Source organism: Carcharhinus amblyrhynchos, chromosome 17 (genome assembly GCF_965287045.1).
Source record: "Carcharhinus amblyrhynchos chromosome 17, sCarAmb.v2.hapA, whole genome shotgun sequence".
Classification (NCBI taxonomy): Eukaryota; Metazoa; Chordata; class Chondrichthyes; order Carcharhiniformes; family Carcharhinidae; genus Carcharhinus; species Carcharhinus amblyrhynchos.
In genome coordinates, this window is record NC_137340.1 from 39,146,171 (window position 1) to 39,171,243 (window position 25,073).

The 25,073-nt window shown below is 39.1% G+C and overlaps 1 protein-coding gene across 1 annotated transcript in view; it reads right to left on the reverse strand.

Annotated features, from left to right (window-relative positions):
• Positions 1-1,762: 1,762 nt before the first annotated feature.
• pdzd8 (PDZ domain containing 8) overlaps positions 1,763-25,073 on the reverse strand; it is a 199,803-nt gene continuing 176,492 nt past the window's right edge. Inside the window, 2 exon segments of the mRNA XM_080205842.1 lie at positions 1,763-4,811; positions 18,261-18,423. Of these exon segments, the coding sequence (XP_080061968.1) occupies positions 2,650-4,811; positions 18,261-18,423 (2,325 nt within the window). The 3' untranslated portion in view covers positions 1,763-2,649.

Sequence of the window (25,073 nt, forward strand, 5' to 3'; positions counted from 1 at the left end):
GTTTTGGCTCATAATTTTTTGATAATTGAAGAGACCAAAACACTCTTGTAGCTAAGCAAATTTCGATGAAAATTGGTCAAAAATTGACTTTTCCCAAGCGTATGGTGGATTATGTAAATCAATACCCAAGGAAAATTAGGAACATTTCACTTTGTATATTATCAGTTCTGCCGTGAACAAATGACTTGGGGCAAAACATAGATCATATTTGAAAATCAACAGTATTTTGCCAAATGTGATATTCTTTAGACTCATATTTCAGCAATATTTGTCATACAATGAAAAATTGGTGTTTATAAACAAATTGATTTTTTTTCTAATTAATTGATTTTGTTTATGTAGGAATATTCCAATGAAGTTTCTTCCTAGGCAAAGTTCATTATACTCATTATCATTGTGGATTGGTGAGGAAAAAAATAATTTATGTTAGTATTTGTGCAACTGTTAACACATTTGTTCAAATGTTGATACCTTGGGGAATGGGGTTAGGATGCATTGGTTCTTCATCTGGATGTTTTCATCCAGCTCTAGCTGATGCAACGAACGTTTCCTCCAGCTACTGTGAAATAAATGTGAGGTCCCAAGCTAATTCAACAAGACTGCTCCCAGTTTGTCAGTTTTCCTTGGTGGTTATCGTTGGCCAGTGTAGAAAGTGGAAACATTTCACACTGGTGTGGATTACTCATCTAAGATTGAACTAAGCAGAGCAACAGAGAAATGGGGGCTTTACATTTAACTGTGGCATATGTTATAAAGATGGCCAAAATAAAAAGTGTTCTGTTCCTTGGTATCAATATTTTTCACCTGGATACTCAAACTATTTCACATCGATTTTTAAGGGGAGATTTACAAGAATGGTATCATTCTAGGGCAGCATGATGCACAGTGGGTAGCACTGCTGCCTTATAGCTCCACGGACCCAAGTTCGATTCCCTGCACGTGTCGCTGTCTGTGTGGATTGCGCACATTCTCCCTGTGTCTGCGTGGGTTTCCTACAGGTCCACCGGTTTCCTTCCATGGTCTGAAAGATGTGCTGGTTAGGTGCACTGGCCATGCTAAATTCTCATTCAGTGTACCCGAACAGGTGCTGGAGTGTGGCAACTAGGGGATTTTCACAGTGACTTCATTGCAGTGTTAACATAAGCCTACTTGTGAAACTAATGAACTTTTTTTTATAAAGAGGGAGTTCAATAATGTGGAGAAACTATAGAAGCTGGTATTGTTCTCCACAGAGCAGACAAGGCAAAAGGAGACTTGATAGGGCTAAGATGAAGAAACTGTTTCTATTGATGGGTGGCTTAATAACCAGTGGTTCACCACCATGTCCTCAAGGGCAATTAGGAGTGGGCAATAAATGTTGGTCTAGCCAGTGATGCCCACATCCCATGAATGAATAAGTTCAAAAAAAATTATGGCAATAGGCAAATGAAGCACAGTGAAAATGAAAGGTCTATTTACACAGCAAGTTATTATTTAGAATACACTGTCTGAAGGGGTGAAGGAAACAAAACAATGATAACTTTAAAAATGGAATTGGATATACTCTTGAAAAGGCAATAATTAAAGGGTAACAGCGAAAGATCTGTGTGGTGGGAAGTGCTTTTGCACTGAAATTTTGGTCTTGATTTGAGAGTCCAATGCATCAGCACAATGGGGCCTGCTGATGTTACTTTGGGTTAAACTGGTATACAAAGAGAAAATCAATCATTTTAAAAGAACTATATATAAAATTAAATGAGGTTACAAAAAACAACAATTTCGCAATATCATATTTATTGGGCAGTGCTCATGTTCTAGACACCCAATTCTTCATTCTGCTGGGGTGGAGAAGGGGAACACTAAGGTCCAATTACTAAACAAAATCAAACTGAAAACCTCTCAAATTAATTAGCATTTTTTCAGTAACAATTTTCCTACATGTGCAAGAATTACTAGCTGCTAAGTCAGTTTGAATTATGTTACATTCTATCAAATTTAAATACCTGTAGGTCTGCTTAGTAAACTTAGTTGCATGTTTTACAATGCAATACATAGTTAAGTATGAATTGAATAGACATCTCTGTAATACACATCACTATTTCAATAAAGATGAGAAAGTGTCAGTGCCTTATTTTGCACTCTTGCACAAGTACTTCAGAGGTTCATAGTAGTCATCCCTTATATTACAAATATTCATAAAGAAACATATATAGTAGCAAACATAGCTTTACTAAAATACCTTTAATAGACACAAAAGCTCACCACACAATTTGCTATATTGATACACGTTTGGCAAAGAAACATCTACGCAGAGAACAAAAGAAAAGGTGAACTTAAAGAATTACAGGTTTATGACATGATTCAAATTCTGAAACCTGGTCCCAAAAGAGACTTTAATACACCTCCCCAACATATTGCGGACTCATTTGCAGAGTACCATGACACCAAGAATTAATTTAAATATATCTCTCTAACATTCTAACAAAAAAAACTTGTGCGGGGGAGGGAAAATCCTAGATTGAACTGGCTGTGTAGTTTGTTGACACCATATTCACATTAAAAGTCAAATTCACAAGACAGAATAACAGTTGCATTATTGCACAGAAGCAAAAAAAAATCAACAGAATAGTAAATTTGGTTTACTACATTCATTGGGAAATTGAATTGAAATCATGAGAGAGATTCAGCATCATCAATAATTTGCTCATTTGATACATCAGTAAATGGCTGCACATCTATCTGACTGGCAATGTCAATATCATCCGCTGTTATGGATAAGATGTCATCTGAAAGCTTTGTGACCTTTCTTGCTTGTTCTGAAGATGATGCACTCTCGCTTAACTCTAAATCCTCATATCCTGCTTTATAATGGATTGTGAGCAGCGTAAGGGCTTGCAGTCGTTCACCTGACTTTGAAAGGGCAGCAGACAGGAGCGTCTTCTTTCTGGGATCCGTGCTCTCCTTCTCTTCCTTCATCAAAGCATAATTGTGTTCTAGTTCCTGGTCTATTTCATTTTGTAGTTTGTCCAACATCAACTCCAGTTTTTGACAGCGTTCATCTGTTGGTAATCCTCGATACAGATCTCGACCAATCTCTTTTACAGCGATAAATACACTATCGTCAAGACCGCCTTCTTTCTTCACTGGTAGTTTGGTTCCTGTGGAAGAAGTCAGCCGTTTGGAAGGACTACTGGCACTGTAAGTCTCTGTGTCACTGCTTTCATTATCTGAGGTGTTTGGAGTGTGCTTTGGTGATGGCTCAACCAAATCAACTCCAGGATCAGCAAGACGTGCTCTGGGTCCTGGCCTTAGGTTCAGCAAGCGTGAACTAGTATTGATGATATGCCGTGTTAATCCAGTGGACCTGTTAAAGGATGACTTTGCTTCCAAGTCAACCCTTCTTTCTGTAGCAACAGACATGTGTGATTCTGCTGCTAAACATTTGTCCTGGCACTTTTTATGGCAAACAAATGCACAGATCATGCACTGAGAAGCTGCTTTGGTCCAGACCTTCTTTTTACAGTAATCACACCAGGTTGGGTTCTGAAACTGAGTATCTTGGAAATTATGCTTATTCTCTGAGCACTGTGGATGATAATCCTCCTTACTGACAGGAGGAATGTCTTCCTGTGAAGTATCTTCTTTTTCTTTCTCCTTTTCTACTTGAACACTAGAGTTTTCTGAATCACCCTCCTTTAGATATGTAAAATTTAGTGTAATGTCACCATAGCACAATTTTTCATTGAATCCCTTATGAGTGCTTAGATTTCGAAGTGCAGTCCTACTAACAACAGCTTTGGGTTCAGGAGCACTTAGCCTGAAAGTTGCTTGATACTCCAGCGATGCTGTAGAAAGACACTCCATTGCTATCTCTTCAAGTTTTATACTCGCATGGCCTAAACAAATAAGACCACCTGGTTTAAAGGGTTCTTTACACCAGATTGCAACATTGACATATTTATGGTGGTTTTCAACCTCAAATACACATGCTGCCTTGCTCCATTTCCCAAATCTCTTGCGGTAGAGAATCTCTGGTGATTCCCAGATTTGATTATCTTCTGTTCCTTCACGTATATTGCAGGTAGCTTCAGGAACTTTATCTTTAGAATCTTGTTTACTTGCCGACTTGGACAGTGACAGATCCTCATTTGGATCTACATTTTTGCCTATACTCTTTTCCATACTTTTTTCTGCACTATTGGTGGAAGGTGGTGGTTTGTCAAGTTTTTCTGTAGCAACATCTCCCGATTCAAGCTGGTACTGTGTTTCAGAGGGAGCCAAAGTAAGCTTAATCTGAGGCCTTGGGGGCACAGGAGGTTTATTTGTGGATCCCAGTGCTGGCTTACTTGGCTGTTGCGATGCATCAGGGATATCTAAACACTTTGGTTGAGCAGATTTAACCATGTCTTTTTGCTGTGATTTCAGGGGAATTTGATAATTCCCCAAATTTAGTTTGCGATTCAGAATGGGAGATATAGATCCGAGTGGCTTTGTGGCAAGTGTAGCTACTGAACGCTTTGGACTTTGATTAGTTGGTGCAAAATCTTCCTTTAATATTGTGGGTGGTGGTTTGATCTCAGGGCATACCAATTCTTCAAATTCAGAATCTATGTCTTTCCCATCAGCACTGTCTAAAACACCATCATCATCGAATGCTGGCTGACCAAACTGTGGACCAAAACCTCCGTCCTCAAGCTGACCAAAGTTATCCTGAAGGGAACTACATTGTTGATTCTGATGTCCACCTACAGGTCTCTCATAGTAAACCAGTACTTTATCACCAGCTTGTTTTATAAGCTTCAAAACATGGACGGAGGATGTCACCTTGACTCCTGTTGACAAATCAAAGCAAATCTGGATTAGAAAAACAATACAAAAAATACACAGCAGAACTAAATATTATTCTGATACAATTAAAAGAAAATTCACTAAAATCTTAGAATTTTCAAGCAAAAGGGAGAAGATATTGCATTACTTTAATTTGGAGATCAGACATATAATTGCACAACAGGCACTTTAGGGAATGAAGACTGTCAGTCTCCCAATATTCACGACAAAATATAAAATCTTTTTAACTGCTCTCATCATGTTACCCATAGTTAGGACTTCATTCAAGTGGAACTGATCCACTTCAGATCAGCCATGAGCTTATTGAATGGCGGGGCAGGCTTGAAGGGCTAGATGGCCTGCTCCTGCTCCTATTTCTTATGTTCATTCATTCTGCATAACAAACATATAATGAAAAGTAGGAGTACCACTCATTTGTTCATTACTTGTAGTTGCTTTGAAAATCAATGAGGAGCTACAAAATTACAGAAAAATACAATTTAATTTTACTTTCAACTATAAATTAGCAAAAGCTTTGTTTTCCCAACAACCAAACTTTCATTCCACCCCCCTCTCCCCGCCAGTCTCAGGGGTTATTAGCCTCTTACTCATTTTAAGACATAAACACTGCACGAGTACTGAAAGAAATAGTTCCAACGCATGCACACAAATTATAATTCCTAACTTTATTCCTTGAACACATTTTAACCTGAGAAAATAATTCTTGAAGGAGGAATAACATGCATTTGACACAGACAAAGAGCCAGCCACTGAGGAAAGCAACACTCTGGGTAACAGCTCTGATTCTCCCATTGAACTAGCAAAGGTATAGCATGGTTGGGGTGGGAGAGGGAGGGAACAGATGATGGGCAGGACGGGCAGAAACAACTGGTGGGTAGGCATAAAGTGGCTGTGAGATAAGCAGTAGACATGATGTGCATTCTGAGAGATATGTTGAAGCCATGTCCTTGCCAGTTTTCTTTTAAGCACAAGGTACCCAAAATATCATCACCAAAACCCTGCTCAGAGGCATACCTACCTAAATTACATTAAATGCACAGTGCACTTTCTGAAAATCCAATGTACAATGGAAACTCTTCTTTCACGTCTCAGTCATCTTTAAATGCTCAAAGTGTTCCATAACAGTGGCATTGTGGTTAGCACCGCTGCCTCACAGTGCCAGGATGCTGTCTTCCTGCTCCTAAGTATACCTAAATTATTTCTGTATCATTGAAGAATAGGCATGTCCTCTACAGCTCTGATCAACATTTATCCCTTGATAAAACCACCAAAACAGATGATCTGTTTGATCTGTTCAATGTGTGAGGATTGGCCATCATTATTTCCATCTCCTGGGACATCCCAGGGACATAAAAGACATTATATAAATGTATTTCTTTGGACTAACAAGACCAAAGATCTCTTGCATACAACCTGGTAATAATTAATTGACCCCAAATGAACTTATTTATTAGTTGGGCATTGCAGTCTTAAAAGGAAGACATGCATACTCTTAGCAGAAGAATAATACTTTCTGCATTATCTAATAATGTTCTACCATTATTGATTTCCAGTCTAGTTTCATTGCAACTTGACTGCAATATGCTCAAGTTGCTGGATATACTGGAATGTCAATCACTTACTATTACAGTAAATTAGCAAGTAGGAACAATAGCCTTTCCTCGCAGTTTAAATCAGTTTAACAAAAAGGTCTGCACTTGAACCCTCTTCCTTAGTACATGACAGGAAATTGAATATGATGTTGAATTATATAGATACTTAATTTCAATTGGGTTAGCTTTAGATTTCAATCGTACTGTACTGGAATACAAGTTTCAAGTAAAGGTTGTAATTTTTTTTTCTCTTTAATGATTCATAAATATATGCCCATTTTACTAAAAGTTTGTAACGTAAACCGTCCAGCCATTTGCCTAGAATTTTGTCTGTTCCTTCACCATGTTCTGCAAAACAGGAATATTTTCATTCCAACCCTGAATTTCTCTTGTGGGTTTAAACATAGTACAATGGTAATGGTCTGCAAAACATTTCTAAAACAAATGAAGTAGAGTGCATCTTATCATAGCTAGTCTCTGATTATTGATGGGAGCTAAAACTGAACATCAATCAATAAAAACTCCTTTGGAAAACTGTCCGTTCAAAAGGCAGTAGAAAAATCAAAGCACAGAGATTTAATACAAGTGCACATATAAATATGCATATAAATGTAACTAAAAGATAGTATACAGGGAAGTCCAAATAAAAAATAAAAGTGAGAATCCCAGCTGAAACTAAAAGAAGCCAACATGATCGCCAACTGATGTGAAGGTCTCTGAAGAGCTATCAACCTCAAAGTTATTCTTGTGGCTTTAAAGAGGTGCATAATTGAATTTTTGCACCATATACAATATGCACTACACCATCTATAACAAGCTGTCATTATAAAACAGAAGACCCTCCAGACCAAGCGAAGAAACGCCAGCAGTCCTGCTAGTGTTGTATCATAATATCTGATGTACTTTTGAGGCCTTTATTTGCATCTCCTCTTAAAAAAGTGAAGCAGTTTACTATAATTTAGCCATTTTAACCAAAATAATGAACTCGTAAGGGGTTTATCTTATGCACAAGTCACTTCTGGTCACCAGCAGTGAAACATTTCCACCAAAATGTTTCTGTATTATCAATTTTTATGTAATAAAATTACAAACATGATAGAAATAATGGAACATACATTCAGAAATACAAATACATTTAAAAATACCTCGGTTCTCTATTAAACAAGATGATGGATCTTTCTACTCTTTCTACTTCTGATTATCCTGTACATGTTGCAGTTCGTTTTACCTTCAAAGTGCATGATTTTTACCTTCTAATGCCAAAGATTTAACATAGAACATAGAACACTACAGCACAAACAGGCCCTTCGGCCCACAAGTTGCGCCGATCACATCACCTACCAACCTACAGACCTATCTATAACCCTCAATCTCATTAAACCCCATATACTCATCCAGAAGTCTTTTAAAAGACCCCAGCGAGTTCGCCTCCACCACCACTGACGGCAGCCGATTCCATTCACTCACCACCCTCTGAGTGAAAAACTTACCCCTAACATCACTTCTGAACCTCCCTCCCCGCACCTTAAATCTGTGTCCTCTCGTAGCGACCATTTCAAACCGGGGAAATAGCCTCTGAGAGTCCACCCTATCTATTCCTCTCAACATTTTGTAAACTTCTATCAGGTCGCCTCTCAACCTTCGTCTCTCCAGGGAAAAGAGTCCCAGCTCCCTCAACCTAACTTCATAAGGCATGCCTCCCAGTCCAGGCAACATCCTTGTAAATCTCCTCTGCACCCTTTCAATAGCTTCTACATCTTTCCTATAGTGAGGTGACCAGAACTGCGCACAATACTCCAAATGAGGCCTGACAAGGGTCTTATAAAGTTCCAGCATTACCTCCCGACTCCTAAACTCAATCCCTCGATTAATGAAGGCCAGTACACCATACGCCTTCTTGACCACCTCCTCCACCTGCGAGGCCGATTTAAGAGTCCTGTGGACCCGGACCCCAAGATCCTTCTGCTCCTCAACACTACTCAGACTTCTGCCCTTGATAGTGTACTCGTTCATCCCGTTGGTTCTGCCAAAATGGACGACTACACATTTATCCACGTTGAAGTCCATCTGCCACTTCTCCGCCCAGTCCTGCATCCTATCTTGAAAATAATCACAATTTTTTCACGGCAGTATTTCTTTCTAAGAAAGACTTGCTACATTATTGTTGGATATGGATTACTAATTGGTTGGGAGACAGGAGACACTGCGTAGCGATCAAGGGTTTATTCTCTAATTGGTGGGATACAACAAATTCCCTGGGTTTTGTATTGGAGATTCAGGTTTTCAGAATATAATACGAATGAAGGAATGGAGAGTTCTACATTCAAGTTTGCAGATGACATTGAATTGGGAAGCACAGCAAGAAATGTGGGTGAAGTTATAAGTTACAAAAAAAAGGACACAAGTTAGTGAGTGGGTAAAACTATAGCTGATAGAATTCAATGTAGAGAATCACGAGGTCACCCACTGTGGATCTGAGAATGCCAAATATTTTTAAAATGGTGTAGAAGCTGGGAAGGAGCACAAGGATTTAGGTGTCCACGTACACAAATCACTAAATGTTGGTGCAAAGACACAAAAAAAGTAATCAAAAGATTTGAGGCAATAGTCTTTATCTCAAGGACATCTGGAATTAAAAAGTGAGGAAGGGATGCTTCGATTGTTCAAGCCTTTATTAAGTCCATTTGGGATGCTACTCTCAGTTTTGACAGCAAACCTCGGAGGCCACATTAGCCTTAGAAGGAGTCCAGTAAAGATTAACTAGAATATCAGAGTTTAAAAGAGTAAATCATGAGGAGAGAAGCTGTATAAGCTTCATTTGCATTTACCTGAGTTTAGAACGTTGAGCAAATGAAGGCATTGAAACTTGAGGGATTCTATTGGGTTGATACAGATAAACTATATTGTATGGTGGGGAATTCAGAACAAGAAGGAATAATCTTAAAATTAGACATAAGCCATTTAGGAAGCACTAATTCAAACAAATAACAGTGGAAAGCTGGAATTACTCTATCAAAAGGCAATGGATGCTGGGTCAATTGACCTTTTTAAGACTGTGATTGATAGATTTTTGTCAGCTAAGGACATTAAGGAATATAAAACAAAGGTGCGTTAATGGGTTTGAGGTAAACATAAATGATTGAATTGAATGGCAAGTCAGGCTCGAGGGGTCAATAGCTTATTCCTGAGTTTTTTGGGCATTGTCACAACAGTGAACTGAAATTTGCACTTCTATGCTTGTCATGAATGAGACAATGTTCTTCAGGACTAATAATCATTGCTCGCCTTTGATATCAGAGGCTGTGTGACATATTGAATGATATTGTCTGTCTGATATGAAAAGGTAGGAAATAGCATCCACCAAATTGTTAACGTTAAGGCTGAAGTTAATCGATCTATTGAAATAAGTCATTACAACAGCTATAAGGTATTGTGGGAACGTAATACTGTACAACAATACTTGACGTACACAATGCATAAACTGTTTCACAAAAAACATCTGAAAACTGTAAAATGCTGCAAAGAATTATGACAAAACCTCTAAATGGTTGTGTGGGAGGTGATTTACCTGATGCACCTCTTAGACATTTCATGGGACAAAGGCAAAGAAAAGTATGAAAATAATAACCACAGATGGACTATAAATGATACTGAATATCCCTTCTTTAAAGGTAAAGGCAAGACCTCAAAATCCATTTACTTTAGACAGCTGTTCACTATAGAAATCATATCTTGTTCACTTCTTACATACTTGTCATTTCTTTTAAGCAATCGGAACCACTCTTAGAGCAACATTTTTGGTGGTTCAGCCATTTACGACATGATGCATTTATCTGTAAGCTTTTAACACTTGCCACCAATTGAAACTATTCTTCTGTCAATTGGGGATAGGCTGGAATCTTACATATAGGTTGCCTATAGTTTTTCAAATAACTAGAATTTAATTAGGACCTAGAATCCTAGCTCTTTTATAAATCAAATTATCTGCCCGAGTTCTCTGATAGCTGGGGCCCTGTTGCCATTTTAAAGTTTTAAAGGTCAAAAGGGAAGTCATTTTAACTTTAGTTAATGCAAAATTGTGGCGAAACTTGTCCCCGTTTAATAATGAATGAAAATGGTTTCCATTAGATGCACTATACAATGTCTTAAAAAGTTTCCCTCACATAATTGCTTTCAAAATCAAAGAGATAATGTAGAACAATCTTTTTTTTTAAACTTAAAGAATAATCGATGAAACTGGCTTGTAGAAAGCAGGATTAAAATATAGTCCAATCATTTAGAAAGCTGAAGTACATGGGGTTAATCATTTTATCTACAGAGGTTAATTCAGGTCTCTTGCTATACTGGTCTTTGGGTCTAAGCTTAAAGCATGTTGCAGTTAAGTGACATTTAATTGATTTTAACCTGATAAGTTCACATCATAATTATAATGAATCTAATTACTGAACAAGTAACTGAGTCAAACCATTAGCATAGAAGCAGAGGAACAATTTCATTCACCATTATAAAATTAGTATTTTCAATCTTTTAATTTAAATCTGCGTGAGTTTATAATGTAAAGCACACACTGAATTGTACACAGGGGCAAGCTAAAGAGGTCTGTTTCTGGCCAATTTTCAAGCTTGTTTTTGTCTTTCAAGGAATTTTGTTCTCAAGGATTCAGGCTAGAATTGTGTAGTCAAGTACTAAAATTACCTTTGTCTCTGACACCCAGTTTGCATCTTTGAATATCCTGTTTTGTGTTTGTGGCTGCTTTTATGGATATAGCGCAGCATCACAGTAAAATTCAATTGGTTACTTGTCCAGGAATTAGATTTATTGTAATATGTGAACTTTATCAGGTTAAAATCAATGAAATGTCATTTACTGCTATAAACCTTCAAGTATAAACAACAAGGATAAATTGTGCAAGGGAGATTAATTAATCATGATTAAGTGATGGACCAATATGTAAATGCATTTTGTGCTGTGATATCAGCTATGATAATGAAGGTCCCAAATTCACACCCTGATCAGCACTGAATTCAGACTGAGAAATAGATGGTGTTAGGAAAACAATTCATAGAATCACAGAATCCCTTCAGTACAGGAGGTGACAATTCGGCTCATCGAGACAGCATCAATGACGATCCTACCCAGGCCCTGTCCTCATAAATCCACGTATTTATCCTGTTAATCCCCTTGACACTAATGGGCAATTTTAGTATGGTCAATCCACCTAACCAGCGCATCTTTTCAGTGTGGGAGGAAACTGAAGCATGTGGAAAACTCCACACAGGCATGGGAAGAATTTGCAAACTCCACCCCAAGAGTCATCCAAGGTCAGAACTGAACCTGGGTCCCTGGCACTGTGAGGCAGCAGTGCTAAACACCATGCCCACCTAGTTAGCTTTAAGAAATGTATAGGTAAATGTTAGAAATAAGATACTTTAAATAGGTTTAATTTAATGTTTCTGTGCTTGTACAGAAGCTGTGATTAGTTTTCAGGCAAAGTATACATGTTTGGCTCAATTTCAATATCCAACTGAGACTCTTATGTTTTAAAGCTTTGGAATGCAGGCTACAGAATCACCTAGCAACTGGAGTTTGTAATGGCGGAGCAAACCATTTCCTTTGTTCTGTGGTCTGTAGCCCCAAAACTGTGCTACAGACAGCTGAAGACTAGGAGAGAAGGAGGATGCATCTCTCAAGTTCTTCTTGAAGCTGGAACCTTATAATGAAGTAAGGATTTCACACAACTAGGGTTAAAGATCTACAGAGAAATTAATAAGGATGGCTCGGTGGCACAGCAGTTAGCACTGCTGCCTTGCAGTTCCAGGGACCCGGGCTCATTCGGCAATTGAGAGAGTTTACATGTTCTCCCCGCGTCTGCGTGGGTTTCCTCCACAATTCAAAGGTGTGCAGGGAAGGTGGACCGATCATGATAAATTGATGTAGAGATGCCAGCATTTGAGTAAACACAGTAAGAAGTCTCACAACACCAAGTTAAAGTCCAGCATGTTTATTTGGTAACACAAGCCACTAGTTTTCGGAGTGCTGCTCCTTCATCATGTGATGGGATTTCAATTCACAATATAGCATATAAATACACAAACTCAATTTACAAAGTAATGGTTGGAATGCGAGTCTTTACAGATAATCAAGTCTTAAAAGGTACAGTCAATGTGAGTGGAGACAAGGTTAAGCACAGGTTAAAGAGATGTGTATTGTCTCCAGCCAGGCAAGGGTTCTAGTCAACTGGGTCTTTGGAAAATGTGAACCAGATTTTGGAATGTGGATCACTGAGTGAGTGTAGAGTTCCAAGAGATGATTTTAAAAGCACATTTTTGGAAGTGCAGTTTATACACCCTCATATGACCATCATCTTGGATCTTGGTGGGGGAGGGGAGAACAGACTTTGAGGAGAAATCTGCAAATGTTGCCTTTGTATGTTGATAAGTGCAGCTTCAACTGCATTTCATCATCTGTATTAACCTTAAACCTGTGTGCAAGTGTTAAGCTAAAGGAGCAGATAAGCGTATTGTGTTATAAACTTTTTTTGTTAAATGCTAAATAAATGTTTTCTTTTGTTGTTAAAAGCTAATTAATAGTCCTTTGACTCAATTTCCTCCACATCTGGTGAAACAAAAGTAAAATAACCATTTTGATCATCTGAGCCAGGGTTCCATCCTGTCCAGTTATAACACCAACTGGGATTGTAACAGTGGGTACACAACAATTGAGTTCTGTGCACCTCAAACTAGGGAGTGGGAAATGAAACAAACAGCCAAGTTCCTGAACCATGATGATGAAAAATGTGAAGAGGGCACTGATAGTACTTCCAGTGCATTGAGTGGCCTGATACAAGTTGAGGGGATGAGTGTTGGTAGATAATTCCAGCAGGAGGGGAATGTAGCGGAGCATCACATCTTAGTCTGATCTTGAATTCTGAACACTTACACTTCCCAACAGGAGGTAACAGATTGTGGAAGGCAGGAATGGGAAATATTGCTCCTCGTTTCCTCACACCCTTTGTCAGTACAAGTTTTCTGCCACATCTACAATCTGACTTAAATCAACGAATCTAGCGCACATCAGCAGTTGACCTGGTCTGTGTGGCTCATTACTTCACCAACACTTATCCCATGGGTAAGCTGAACTATCTTTTGTCATTTTTCTTGACTCACATTAACCCTGGCTGAAAGAAGAAGAAAGCTGGTGGCATAGTGGTAACATTGCTTGACTAGTAATCTGAAGACCAAAGCTAATGTTCTGAGGAAATAGGTCAAATCCCACCATGGCAGCTGGTGAAATGTGAATTCAGTTAATAAATCTGGAATATAAAGTTTGTCCATAAACAGTCATTGATTGTTGCAAAAACCCATCTGGTTCACTAATGTCTTAGGAATGTCCTTTAGGGAAGAAAACCTGCTATCCTTAGTCTGCCCGAAGTGCGACTCCAAACCCACAGCAAGGCAGCTGACTCTCAACTCCTCTATGAAATGGGTCAGTTCAAGAGCACTTAGAAATAGAGAACAAATGCTCGTCTTGCAAGTGACACCCACATCCCATGAAAGAATTTTAAAAAGCATTTCCAGTAAATTAGTTGCCAGAAATTTAAGACCGTATATTTTAGATAAGAGCATCTTACAACATTGATATCTTCCTTGAGACCTGACCAACACTTGTCACTTTATGGTAAAACAGTTAAGAGGTTGCATCCCACTGCTCTTTGTGCTGTGCAGTGAAGATCCCATGTTATGCTATTTGCAAAGCACATTGTAAAGGAACAGAAACCTGTAATGTTGGCTAGATATATACATATATATCACAACAGCTATGACAGGTAATGGAGCTATTGAACTGTACAATAATAATACTAAAATATTGCACCTTTAATGTAATAAAGCGTGCCTCAGAGCTCTGCAGCAGCATTATAAAATGAAGTACAACACCAACTTGGCGATATTTGCTCAGATGACCAAATGTTTGGTCAAAGAAACAGGTTTGAAGGAGTGTTTTAAAGGTGAAAGGCAAGGTAGAGAGGCGGAGAGGTATAGGAAGGATATTCCGGAGTCTGAAGCCTGGTTAACTGCAGGTATGACCAGCAAAGGTGGAACAGTTAAAATTGGTGATGAACAAAAGGTCAGAATTAGAGGATTGTAGACATTTCAGAAGGTGCAAGTTACCAAGATAGGCAGGGGTGAGGCCATGGAGAGCTTTGAAACAAGAATGAGAATTTTAAAATCAATGTTGCTTGCATGCAAGCCAATGTACATCAGAGCATATGGGAGAGGGGGGAACTGTACAGGAAACAACAAAGGTGAGCTTACGTCTATTTCTTTCGCTCTACATTTAATCTGAAGAAAATAGAATATATATTTCCAAAGTTACTGAAGATGATGATGTTGTGTTGGAAGGAGGAAGAAAACTACAGCATGTACTCATGCAGCCACAATTTAAGTTGTGCTGCATTATCTGATTTTAAATTTTCTAGCTTTGCTTTCAGCTACGGATGTGAAGATTTTTCTGTTTTTTTAAGCAAAAGGCAGGATTCTGAATCACTGCCATTTTGAGGTGCTAACCCTCAACTTATACTCAGATGAATAAGGCAGAACTACAAATAAAATTCATGGATACTGTCATTTCATGGTGACACCTGCTACACAAAACTCCCATATTGGCCAATAAACTGACAAGATCCATTATAATGGAAATTGAATTGAGTTTCCTTCATGTGGTGAATGGAGCTGCATTCTTTTTTAAAACAAAAGAGCGATTTTCTACATCAAACCAGAGTTCTGTTTGAAAGCACTGGCAGTAGAGCACAACCGCATAAATAGAGGGCAAATTAACCTTTAAAATCAGTCCCACTAATGTTGGCATGCTAAAGTCAGGTGGATAAAGGACCGACGGCAAGATGCTGCATCTTTCTTCTTCATGGTGCATAATCCACAGTTTTTGGCAATTTACTTACTGCTGCAAAGTCTCAGGAATATATTTGGTAGGGGTACACTTGGCTTGCTCCAATATTATGGTTAAAATCGGATCCAACTGAAGCCTATTGACCTCCACATAAAATTCTCTCCTTCAACCATACAGTGCAGACTTCTTTAAGCTCCCCACCTTCGATGTTCCGAGATGGGTGCTCAGGCATAATTTATATCTAGGAAATATTTATACAGCCAGTCTTGAAATGATGAGCAACTGGGTTTCCAATCTGAATCCTTGCAGCATTTCCACTGGAATAGTGCAGAATCCAAATTTGAAACAAGGAGCTTTCAACAGAGTTTATTAAAAAGAAAATTGTGTTGAAGAATTCAAGAAAATTGTGCTGAAGAATTCAAGGAAATGTTAGTTATTATTTAACTCTGCCACAAAAAAGTGTGTAGCGTTTATATCTCCAGTAAAACCCAACTACTAGTCCCAGTCAACCATTTACAGAAATGAACCTGCAAACAGAAGGAATAAAAAACAAATTTGATTTAACAATTTATGGCTACTTATCATAATCAAGTTGGCTGGCAGCACTTGAGGACAGGATTGAGCTTGGCTATCATATTTCTCGGTGATTGAACCACTTTAACATTTATGGCAAAGGCTCACATATGAACATTGAGGTAAAGTAGAAAGTCTGGTTAAAAAAAGCCAACACCCTCAGACAAGCTGAGGGGGCAAACATTGCAAAGAATCGATGATGCTCAAACCAAATTCATAATATTTTGAAAATAAAAAGGCAATTTCTAGATTTTAATGACCCAGTGGAACTTTCAGCTAATTAAATCAATATAAAAGGCAAATTAGACAGAAACAATGTTAATCTTCTGTGAGAGTGAATATATGCTGGTCACAATGATGGGATTAAAAATAAAAAGGACCCATGGAAAGTGCAAAATATTATCTATGTTATTTCTGGCAGGTGTCTCATTGCGACCCGAATAGGCGAGTATGGCTGGGGACATCTACATCAGTACCATTTCCTGTGCTTAAGAGAGCACAGGCCACCAGGTCAGATGTGCCCAATTTAAAGAGCATGTCATTTAGGGGGAAAAAAAAACAGTACAACGCAAGCTCTGTTGTTTGTGCCTTTCTTCCCTCCTTCAGATTTTTGTACGCTTAAGGTCCAAAGGCACGTTTCCTCCAGACATTATACAAAACTGTGGATCTCTCATGGCTTTACACGTGAAATGTCAGGCTAAAGCAAAATGATACTAAAAATATGGATAAGATCTGCAGCTTTTGAGTAAACTCCACCTAATTGTAGAGATATACAGTTGCCATTGCGAGCACATCACAGAATGATAATACATAAATACGATGTAATGTACTGAAAATACTGATGTAAAGAAGAAGACACCAAAGGCTTAATAAAGTACAAAACAGCACTTTTTTGGATAATTCGTTTCGGGATGGGAGCAACATTGATAAGGTTCCATTATTTATCCTCTTTGGGATTGTTTTGATGATTGTTTTTCCAACTGGCTGGTTTGCAGAGAGTACTAAGTGCCAACTATAGAATGTGAGAGATCAACTGCATGTTAGCCAGATAGGTAGAGGTTTCCTTTCTTGAAGGCCTTAGTGAATTAGTTGATTTTAATTGGACCACAATTGTGACCGTAATGCTCTCCACATTTAAAATGAGAACAAAAGTTCGAGGTATCAATTATTAATGGTGCAATTTCAATTGCTTAACCAGAGTTGGCCCCGAATGGATGACTAGGCCTCAGAAGCTTGTACACAGCATTGACAATACAATCTCTCTTTTCAGGCAAGTTCATCATCCAATATTTTTAATTAGCTCTTTCATATGGATATCCACACAGTCAAAATCAAAAGGAAACATAGTTAGAATACACGATAATCCACTGCAGACTCAACCAGAGGATTTCAGGCTTTTCTATATGGATAAATCCTCTAAAAATATACAGATTAAGGGCCTCCCTCTGGTAACACCACAAAGACCACCATTAGCTGCCCAAAGAAAAACAACAGAGTGTAGAATTCATTTATTGGTAAATAGCAATGAAAACAATGTACTGACAAGTCAGGTCATACAGGAAAATTAATAATACATACAAAATACATGTTTTATGGCTTATGGGGTTGTGACTGCAAATGTACACAGAAATTCTGATGATTTCACAGATCCCCTTGTAGTCCTACAGTACACGAACTCCAATTTGTAAAGGTATATAGAATACAAAACTCCTGTTTCTCTTTTTATCACAACTTTTCTCCGGGAGGCTAGGTAAAATGCTCTTTCAGAGAGTCAGTGCACATTTGATGGGCTGAATGGCCTGCTGGACTGTAGGGTTTCTATGCGTATGCTGAACTTGCCTCTTGTTTCGCGCAAGCTGCAGACAATACCCCACAGTTCCCCTCCTAGCTTGTTGTACATGTTGAAAACGACACAAGTTGCATTGATTTCACCTCAATATCACTCTCACGCAACATCCTCCTTTTCACCCAACACTTCTGCCCAAATTACCTGAAACGGCATTTCCGTTTCTCTCTCCACAAATGCTCCCTGACAACTTGAGTATCAGCATCAAATTCTTTTGTCTAAAAAACTTCATGGGCTCCTGCTCTTTCTACTCTTGAGGTTTTCTGGTCAATTTAACAAAACAGTGGAAAACAAATAATCCAAACAGGCAACCACTGTGCAAACGTCAATCCAAATTATAAGAGTGCATTAGGTAAACATGTTTAGAGTAACACAATATTTGGGTATTTGGGGAAGGCATGCTACTACTCAGATTATGCACAGTTTGGTTTACCAGCTCTGCAACTGTGCAAAATTCCATTTATAGGAAATAATTTACTGGTTCTCAGCATTTATATGTGAACAAAGTATGTTCTCACCTCCAATTGCTATGAGACGATCTCCCTTTTGGAGGTCAGCAGCTGCGGCCGATGAGTTAGGGGTCACGGTTTCAACACTAACGTGCACTGCATCTCCGTCACTGCCCTGGATCTGGCGGAAGGTCAGTCCTACGCTTTGTGAATTTCCCTTAATTAGCTCTACCTAATTAAAAAGAATAAAAATAATTACACTCTCAAAATGTTATTGCTTGATTTTCCAATACAATTTGCAACACAGCAGTAATTAGTACATGGACAAACTTTGTTAGTAAGTTACTTTGAGAATGTATGTGTACAGGAGGACATTTGGAGAGCTTCTTATGAACGACAATTTTACTAGTTTGGAGGAAGTTAGATTCAACTACTTCAAGAATTTTAAGTTATGAAGATATCAGTTACAAAAGGATGAAAGAGAATGCAAATTTCATAGAAATCATAGAAACCCTACAGTGCAGGAAGAGGCCATTCAGCCCATCGAGTCTGCACTGACCACAATCCCACCCAGGTCCTACTCCCATATCCCTACATAGTTACCTGCTAATCTCTTTAATTTATACATCTCAGGACACTAAGGGGCAATTTTAGCATGGCCAATCAACCTAATCCACACATCTTCGGAATGTGGGAGGAAACCAGAGCACCCAGAGGAAACCCACGCAGACACAAGGAGAATGTGTAAATTCCACACAGACAGTGACCCAAGCCAGGAGTCGAACCCAGGTCCCTGGAGCTGTGAAGCAGCAGTGTTAACCGTTGTGCTACCGTGCCGCCCCCAATCTTTATATATTATTCATATAATTTACAGGATGAAAATTAAGTCACTTCAAAGTAGTATTGTAAGAATGCAAGGCATGTTAACACACTCTAGTTGCACATAACCTCTAATATTGAAATCAATCATAGCTGGAACAATGGAATTATCTTTAGGGAAAACTTTAGCCCAAATACCAAATTAAATGCTGCAAAATGTTAAGGAACTGCCCAGTTCCCAAATGAATAGAAAGCCACTTCCAACATTGCCACTGTAAACTGTCAATAATGCACATTTTCAAATGAGTTAAAGAATTACCAATGCACCTCCAGTTGAGTATCAAGTGTGCACTGGTTTGTCGCCGTTCAATGAAGCAAGTAGTGATCACCAAAATACATAGAACATAGAACACTACAGCACAAACAGGCCCTTCGGCCCACGAGTTGCGCCGATCACATCAACACCTACCAACCTACCGACCTGTCTATAACCCTCAATCTCATTAAACCCCATATACTCATCCAGAAGTCTTTTAAAAGACCCCAGTGAGTTCGTCTCCACCACCACTGATGGCAGCCGATTCCATTCACTCACCACCCTCTGAGTGAAAAACTTACCCCTAACATCACTTCTGAACTTCCCTCCTTGCACCTTAAATCTGTGTCCTCTCGTAGCAACCATTTCAACCCGGGGAAATAGCCTCTGAGAGTCCACCCTATCTATTCCTCTCAACATTTTGTAAACCTCTATCAGGTCGCCTCTCAACCTTCGCCTCTCCAGGGAAAAGAGTCCCAGCTCCCTCAACCTAACTTCATAAGGCATGCCTCCCAGTCCAGGCAACATCCTTGTAAATCTCCTCTGTACCCTCTCAATAGCTTCTACATCTTTCCTATAGTGAGGCGACCAGAACTGCGCACAATACTCTAAATGAGGCCTGACAAGGGTCTTATAAAGTTGCAGCATTACCTCCCGACTCCTAAACTCAATCCCTCGATTAATGAAGGCCAGTACACCATACGCCTTCTTGACCACCTCCTCCACCTGCGAGGCCGATTTAAGAGTCCTGTGGACCCGGACCCCAAGATCCTTCTGCTCTTCAACACTACTCAGACTTCTGCCCTTGATAGTGTACTCGTTCATCCCGTTGGTTCTGCCAAAATGGACGACTACACATTTATCCGCGTTGAAGTCCATCTGCCACTTCTCCGCCCAGTCCTGCATCCTATCTATGTCCCGCTGCAACTTTTGCCATCCTTCCAGACCATCCACAACACCACCGACCTTAGTGTCATCAGCGAACTTACAATTTGCACAAAAACTCAGAACTGGGTCAAAATTGCAGTTAACATTTAATTCGCCTTTGGTCAAAATTTCTTGGTGAAAAGTTGTTGATTTTAATCTTCATCAGTTCAACAAGCATTACAGAAAACCACCAAGCTTCTATAAGGGCAAATAGCAGAAAAGGCAGCTGAATACTACTCGGAGAATGAGCAATATTATAGAAGGTAGGATACAGGATTGATTTTAATCTGTATCATATGTAGAACAATGAGTGAGCACATGCCGGCATGTTTGGGGGAGGAGAGAGAAGAGGGGAACAATAGTTGATATTTAGCAACTTTTTTATTACTGCATTCTCTAATATTTGAATAAAAATGTTCTGAGTTATACAATGCTGGCATGGAATGCTAGCACTGAAGCTTAGGAACTTTCTTTGGAATGACTGGATTTGCACAATGGAGCAGGAATGATTACTTAAAAATGTTGAACCTTGAATATATGAGAAACTCTTGGAGGAGTTAAGGGAGGAAAATATTACTCATATCCACTACCTGCCTAAAAGACTATGGAAATTTAATTTTATAGCCTAGAAACAAATAATGTTTTTTTATAATCATAAATTTCTACTGCTATTAACAGATGTACAACTGTACAGAACACAGGAGAACCTGAGAGCCAGAAAAGCCATTAATGCTTTATAAGCAGGTAAGTACACAGAAAAGCCCACAGAGCCTGTGACTTTTTTCTCTTTAAAATCTAATCAAAAGCACCTTGATTATGAAGCAAATACCTTTTCAAAAATCATTTAACAGTAAAATGTTCCGTTATCTCCTTGAGCTGGGTTTTTCCTCATTACTTGAGTGTTGTTTATCAGCCACATCCAAATAGAATATGGCACAATCTGTGGGGATTATCATCTTGTGGAACCACACCTTTAAGAGCTTTACTCCACAGTGTGTTTTCCACAGAAAGCCTTCCTTGTTGTTGTATACAAGCACATTCTGAACCAATTATACTTGTCCCAGAGGAGAGCCTTCGATGGGAGTAGTATAGATGACAAAAGAACACATACGTACAAGAAATAATGAACTACCAAGCAGCATCAGGCCAGAAGGGGAATCTAGAGGAAGGCTAAAAAACCTTTTAATAACAACAATCAGTTGCATTTACATAGTGCCTTTAACTTAGTAAAATATACAAAGAACAAAGAACAACCCAGCACGGGAAACAGGCCCTTCGGCCCAACGAGCCCGCGCCGCCGCTTCACCCTACACCTATTCTACCCTGCATGTCTACAAATGGAACCCCTAACTTAGCCAGATTCAGGGGAGAATAGTGTCAATTTGGTAAAACCAATCAGCCTAAGAGCACATCTTTGGGGTGTGGGAGGAAACCGGAGCGCCCGGAGGAAACCCACGCAACCACAGGGAGAATGCGCAAACTCCCACAGACACAGGCCCAAATCCATGTATCTGCACAGCTAGCAGTGCTAGTCACCGAGCTGTTGCGGCGCCCGTCTACCAGTCCAGGATCAAGCACACACACCGACACGAAGTACTAGGCCACTCCCGGAGCTTCCAAGAGCAGCCCACGCACGACCCACCGTGTGCATGCCCCTCGTTTGACACCAAGGTGCTTCAAAATATCATCAGAATTTATGTACGTCTCAAAATTTCATGCTAAGCCACATCAAATGAATCTTGAGTTACACTTAAAAAATGAGGAAAAACCTTATCTATAACATGTAATCTAACATTCTTTTCCATTCTTTGAACTTCCTTCACATACAAATACCAAAATGATCCAGAAGCTCGATCTGGATGTCTGAAGACTTAATTGTTGTGGGCTGTTTGGGAGTAGCAGCATCAGGGAGTTCACCTCCTGCATCATGAGATCAAGATGAAGCATACAATTTATTCAAGTAGCTGCTTTGCAGATAGCATTTGAGTCAAACTCGTATCCCAGCTTTCCATTGTCATCCCTGGTGAACTAGACACCCATTCTACTGCTCACTCAATTCCATAATCCATTAAATGATGAGGTTGCTCAAAACCTTGTGTCTGTAAGAAGCAAAACAATTGCCTGAATACTTATTACTTCAATTATACCTACATAAAGAGTGTGCAGATTAGTAAAGTCCTTTTCTAAGAGAGGCAAGGTGACAGAGAGAGTTGTGACATTACAATTTCCTAAAATGAGTTGAGGGAAGCAGTGGTGTAGTGGCATTGCCACTAGATTATTAATCCAGAAACAGAGTGTAGAGACCCTGTGCAAACCCCTTCACGGGTGCATTCAATAAAAATCTGGAATTAAAAGTCTACTGATGACCATGAAGCCATTGTCGATTGTTGTAATAACCCATCTGGTTCACTAATGTCCTTTAGGGACGGAAGTCTGCCATCATTAATGGTCTGGCTTATATGTGACTCAAGATCCACAGCAACGAGGTTGACACTTAACTGTCCTCTGAAATGATCCAGCAAGTCGTGCAATTCAAGGGCAATTAGGGGATGGGCAGTGAATGCTGGCCTAGTCACATCCCTCAAATGATTTGAAAGACAACAGGTTGCAACCTATTAACTAAAATAGCAGATTTGATTGATCCTACACAAGTGTCAAAAAAGATATTGCAATATATGTTCACTAAATATGGAAAACTGAAAGCTGGTGGGATGTGAGAAATTTAAGGTCACAAGAAATTATACAATCAAACGATATTGACCTCAGTTTCACTAAAACAAGGACCATAATGCTAGACAAAGCAACATTATAGCTGAATTCCTCAACTGAACTTTCCATCTAAGGTGAGTGGTACAGTGATTTTCATAATCAGTATGGATGAGGGTACTTTTCGATTAAGAATTTGGAAAGAGCTAATTGAGAGCTATTGTTTTTTGATGAGAGAAAGTAACCTTTTTAGAAAATACCTCTTCAACCCACTTTCCATCAAAAGATGGCTATGAAATTTCCTTCAAGGGATTGAGCTCGTTAGTTACTGACCACCTTGGCCATTCTGTGCACCACTGACTACTTGAGACCAATTTAAGCCAGAGGGCTCCTGTCGTAAGGTTTGCTGAAGATACTAAACTACATGACTGGTGTCAACAGACTGCACTTAAACAGATCTCAACCAAAGAATCAGAATACTTTTAATCTGAATCAATGCAAAATTTATTGCCGTGCATGTCAATGCTGTCAGGTACAAGGTGTTGCAAACTTGAAAACAAATTTGAAATGGAAAATAGTCTCAATTTACGTTTTTAAAAAGTTGTGGCATTTGAATCGTGCAGGGCCTAACGAAAACTGTATTATATAATTAACAATGACCTCCCAATAGCTGTAATCTTACTGAGAAAGATTCAATAGTACCTAATTAAGGCATTTGGCCCCAGTACTTAAATATCGTTATTTCCCAGTGCTTGTCCTGCAAACCAATTTTGCAGCCACACAGCCCCTCACTTCAAAAAATCCAAAAAACCAAGTTATAAATCTTTCTGCTGTTTTTGCCAACCCTCAGTTTGTTCACCAACTTAAATCAAAAGGTCAAGAAAATGTTACTGGCAAATTGCCAAGATAGCTAGTGGCAACATGAGCAATAATTTTCTTCCACTGAAGTCAAAGCTTTAAGGATTAGATTACTGGGAATTTGAAATCAACCAACAAAGTCAAACAGAAACGTATAATTAGCTTTGAGATATTACTGTTCTTTTGGAGATTGGTAGTGACGTGACACAATTAAGGAAGAGATACAAGGTGCCCTCTTGAACTACTGCAAGGGATCCCTCTGCACATCAACAGCAATATTGCTCAAATGATGACATCCTCCAAGCTTAGCATACAACATTTAAAAAGTGTTCATTTTTAACCAGACAACTAAGCCAGAAAGTCATAAATATTTACAATGCAGATTACTATAAACTAGAACTGTAAAAATATGTGTAACTGTAGAACAATTTTTTTTTACTTATTTTGGGAAGGATTGTAGACAAGCTATTTTTAATTACATCACTACGGATAACAATCAAAATCATTCTTCCCCATTGTTATCTGAATAATGTAAATTCTGTTTTTGTGATGACAATGCTATATAATTCTTAAAGGATTAAAAACACTTTTTCATTCAATTTTGTGACAATCAAGATAAGGAATATAAGTGCTGGGGAACGGATCATGTTCTATTCAGTCCTCCCAGTATCCGACTCAAACTGCAGTGTAAAGTGCCAACTATTCCGAGAATTGACTATACTCAATGGCTGAGCATCCACAACTTCCTATGGCCAAGAATTCCAATCTGAGATGAACTTGTCTCCAAATGTAACAGGTACACTCAGATGAGCCTATACAAAACCCAACTACTGCACTAGCGAAGACGTCACAATTTCAGATCTACTACACTCTTAGGTTTCCTAGAAACCCTAAAGAGCAGAAGGAGGCCATTTGACCCAGTCTACACAGACTCTCCAACAGAGGATCTGACCCGAGCCCTTTTCCCATATCCCTATGTATTTATTTTGCTAATCCCCACGACCTACACCAAGCGACATCAAGGGGCAATTTATCATGACCTATCCATCTAACCTGCACATCTTTGGATTATGGGAGGAAATTGGAGCACCCAAAGACATGGAGAACGTGCAAACTCCACATCGACAGTCACCCAAGGCTGGAAGTGAACCCAGGTCCCTGGCGCTGTGAGACAACAGTGCTGACTACTGTGCCATCCTTGGTGGTGTCAGTTATTCCATCAAGTAGTGAGTCGCTTACTCGCTATGATTCACACC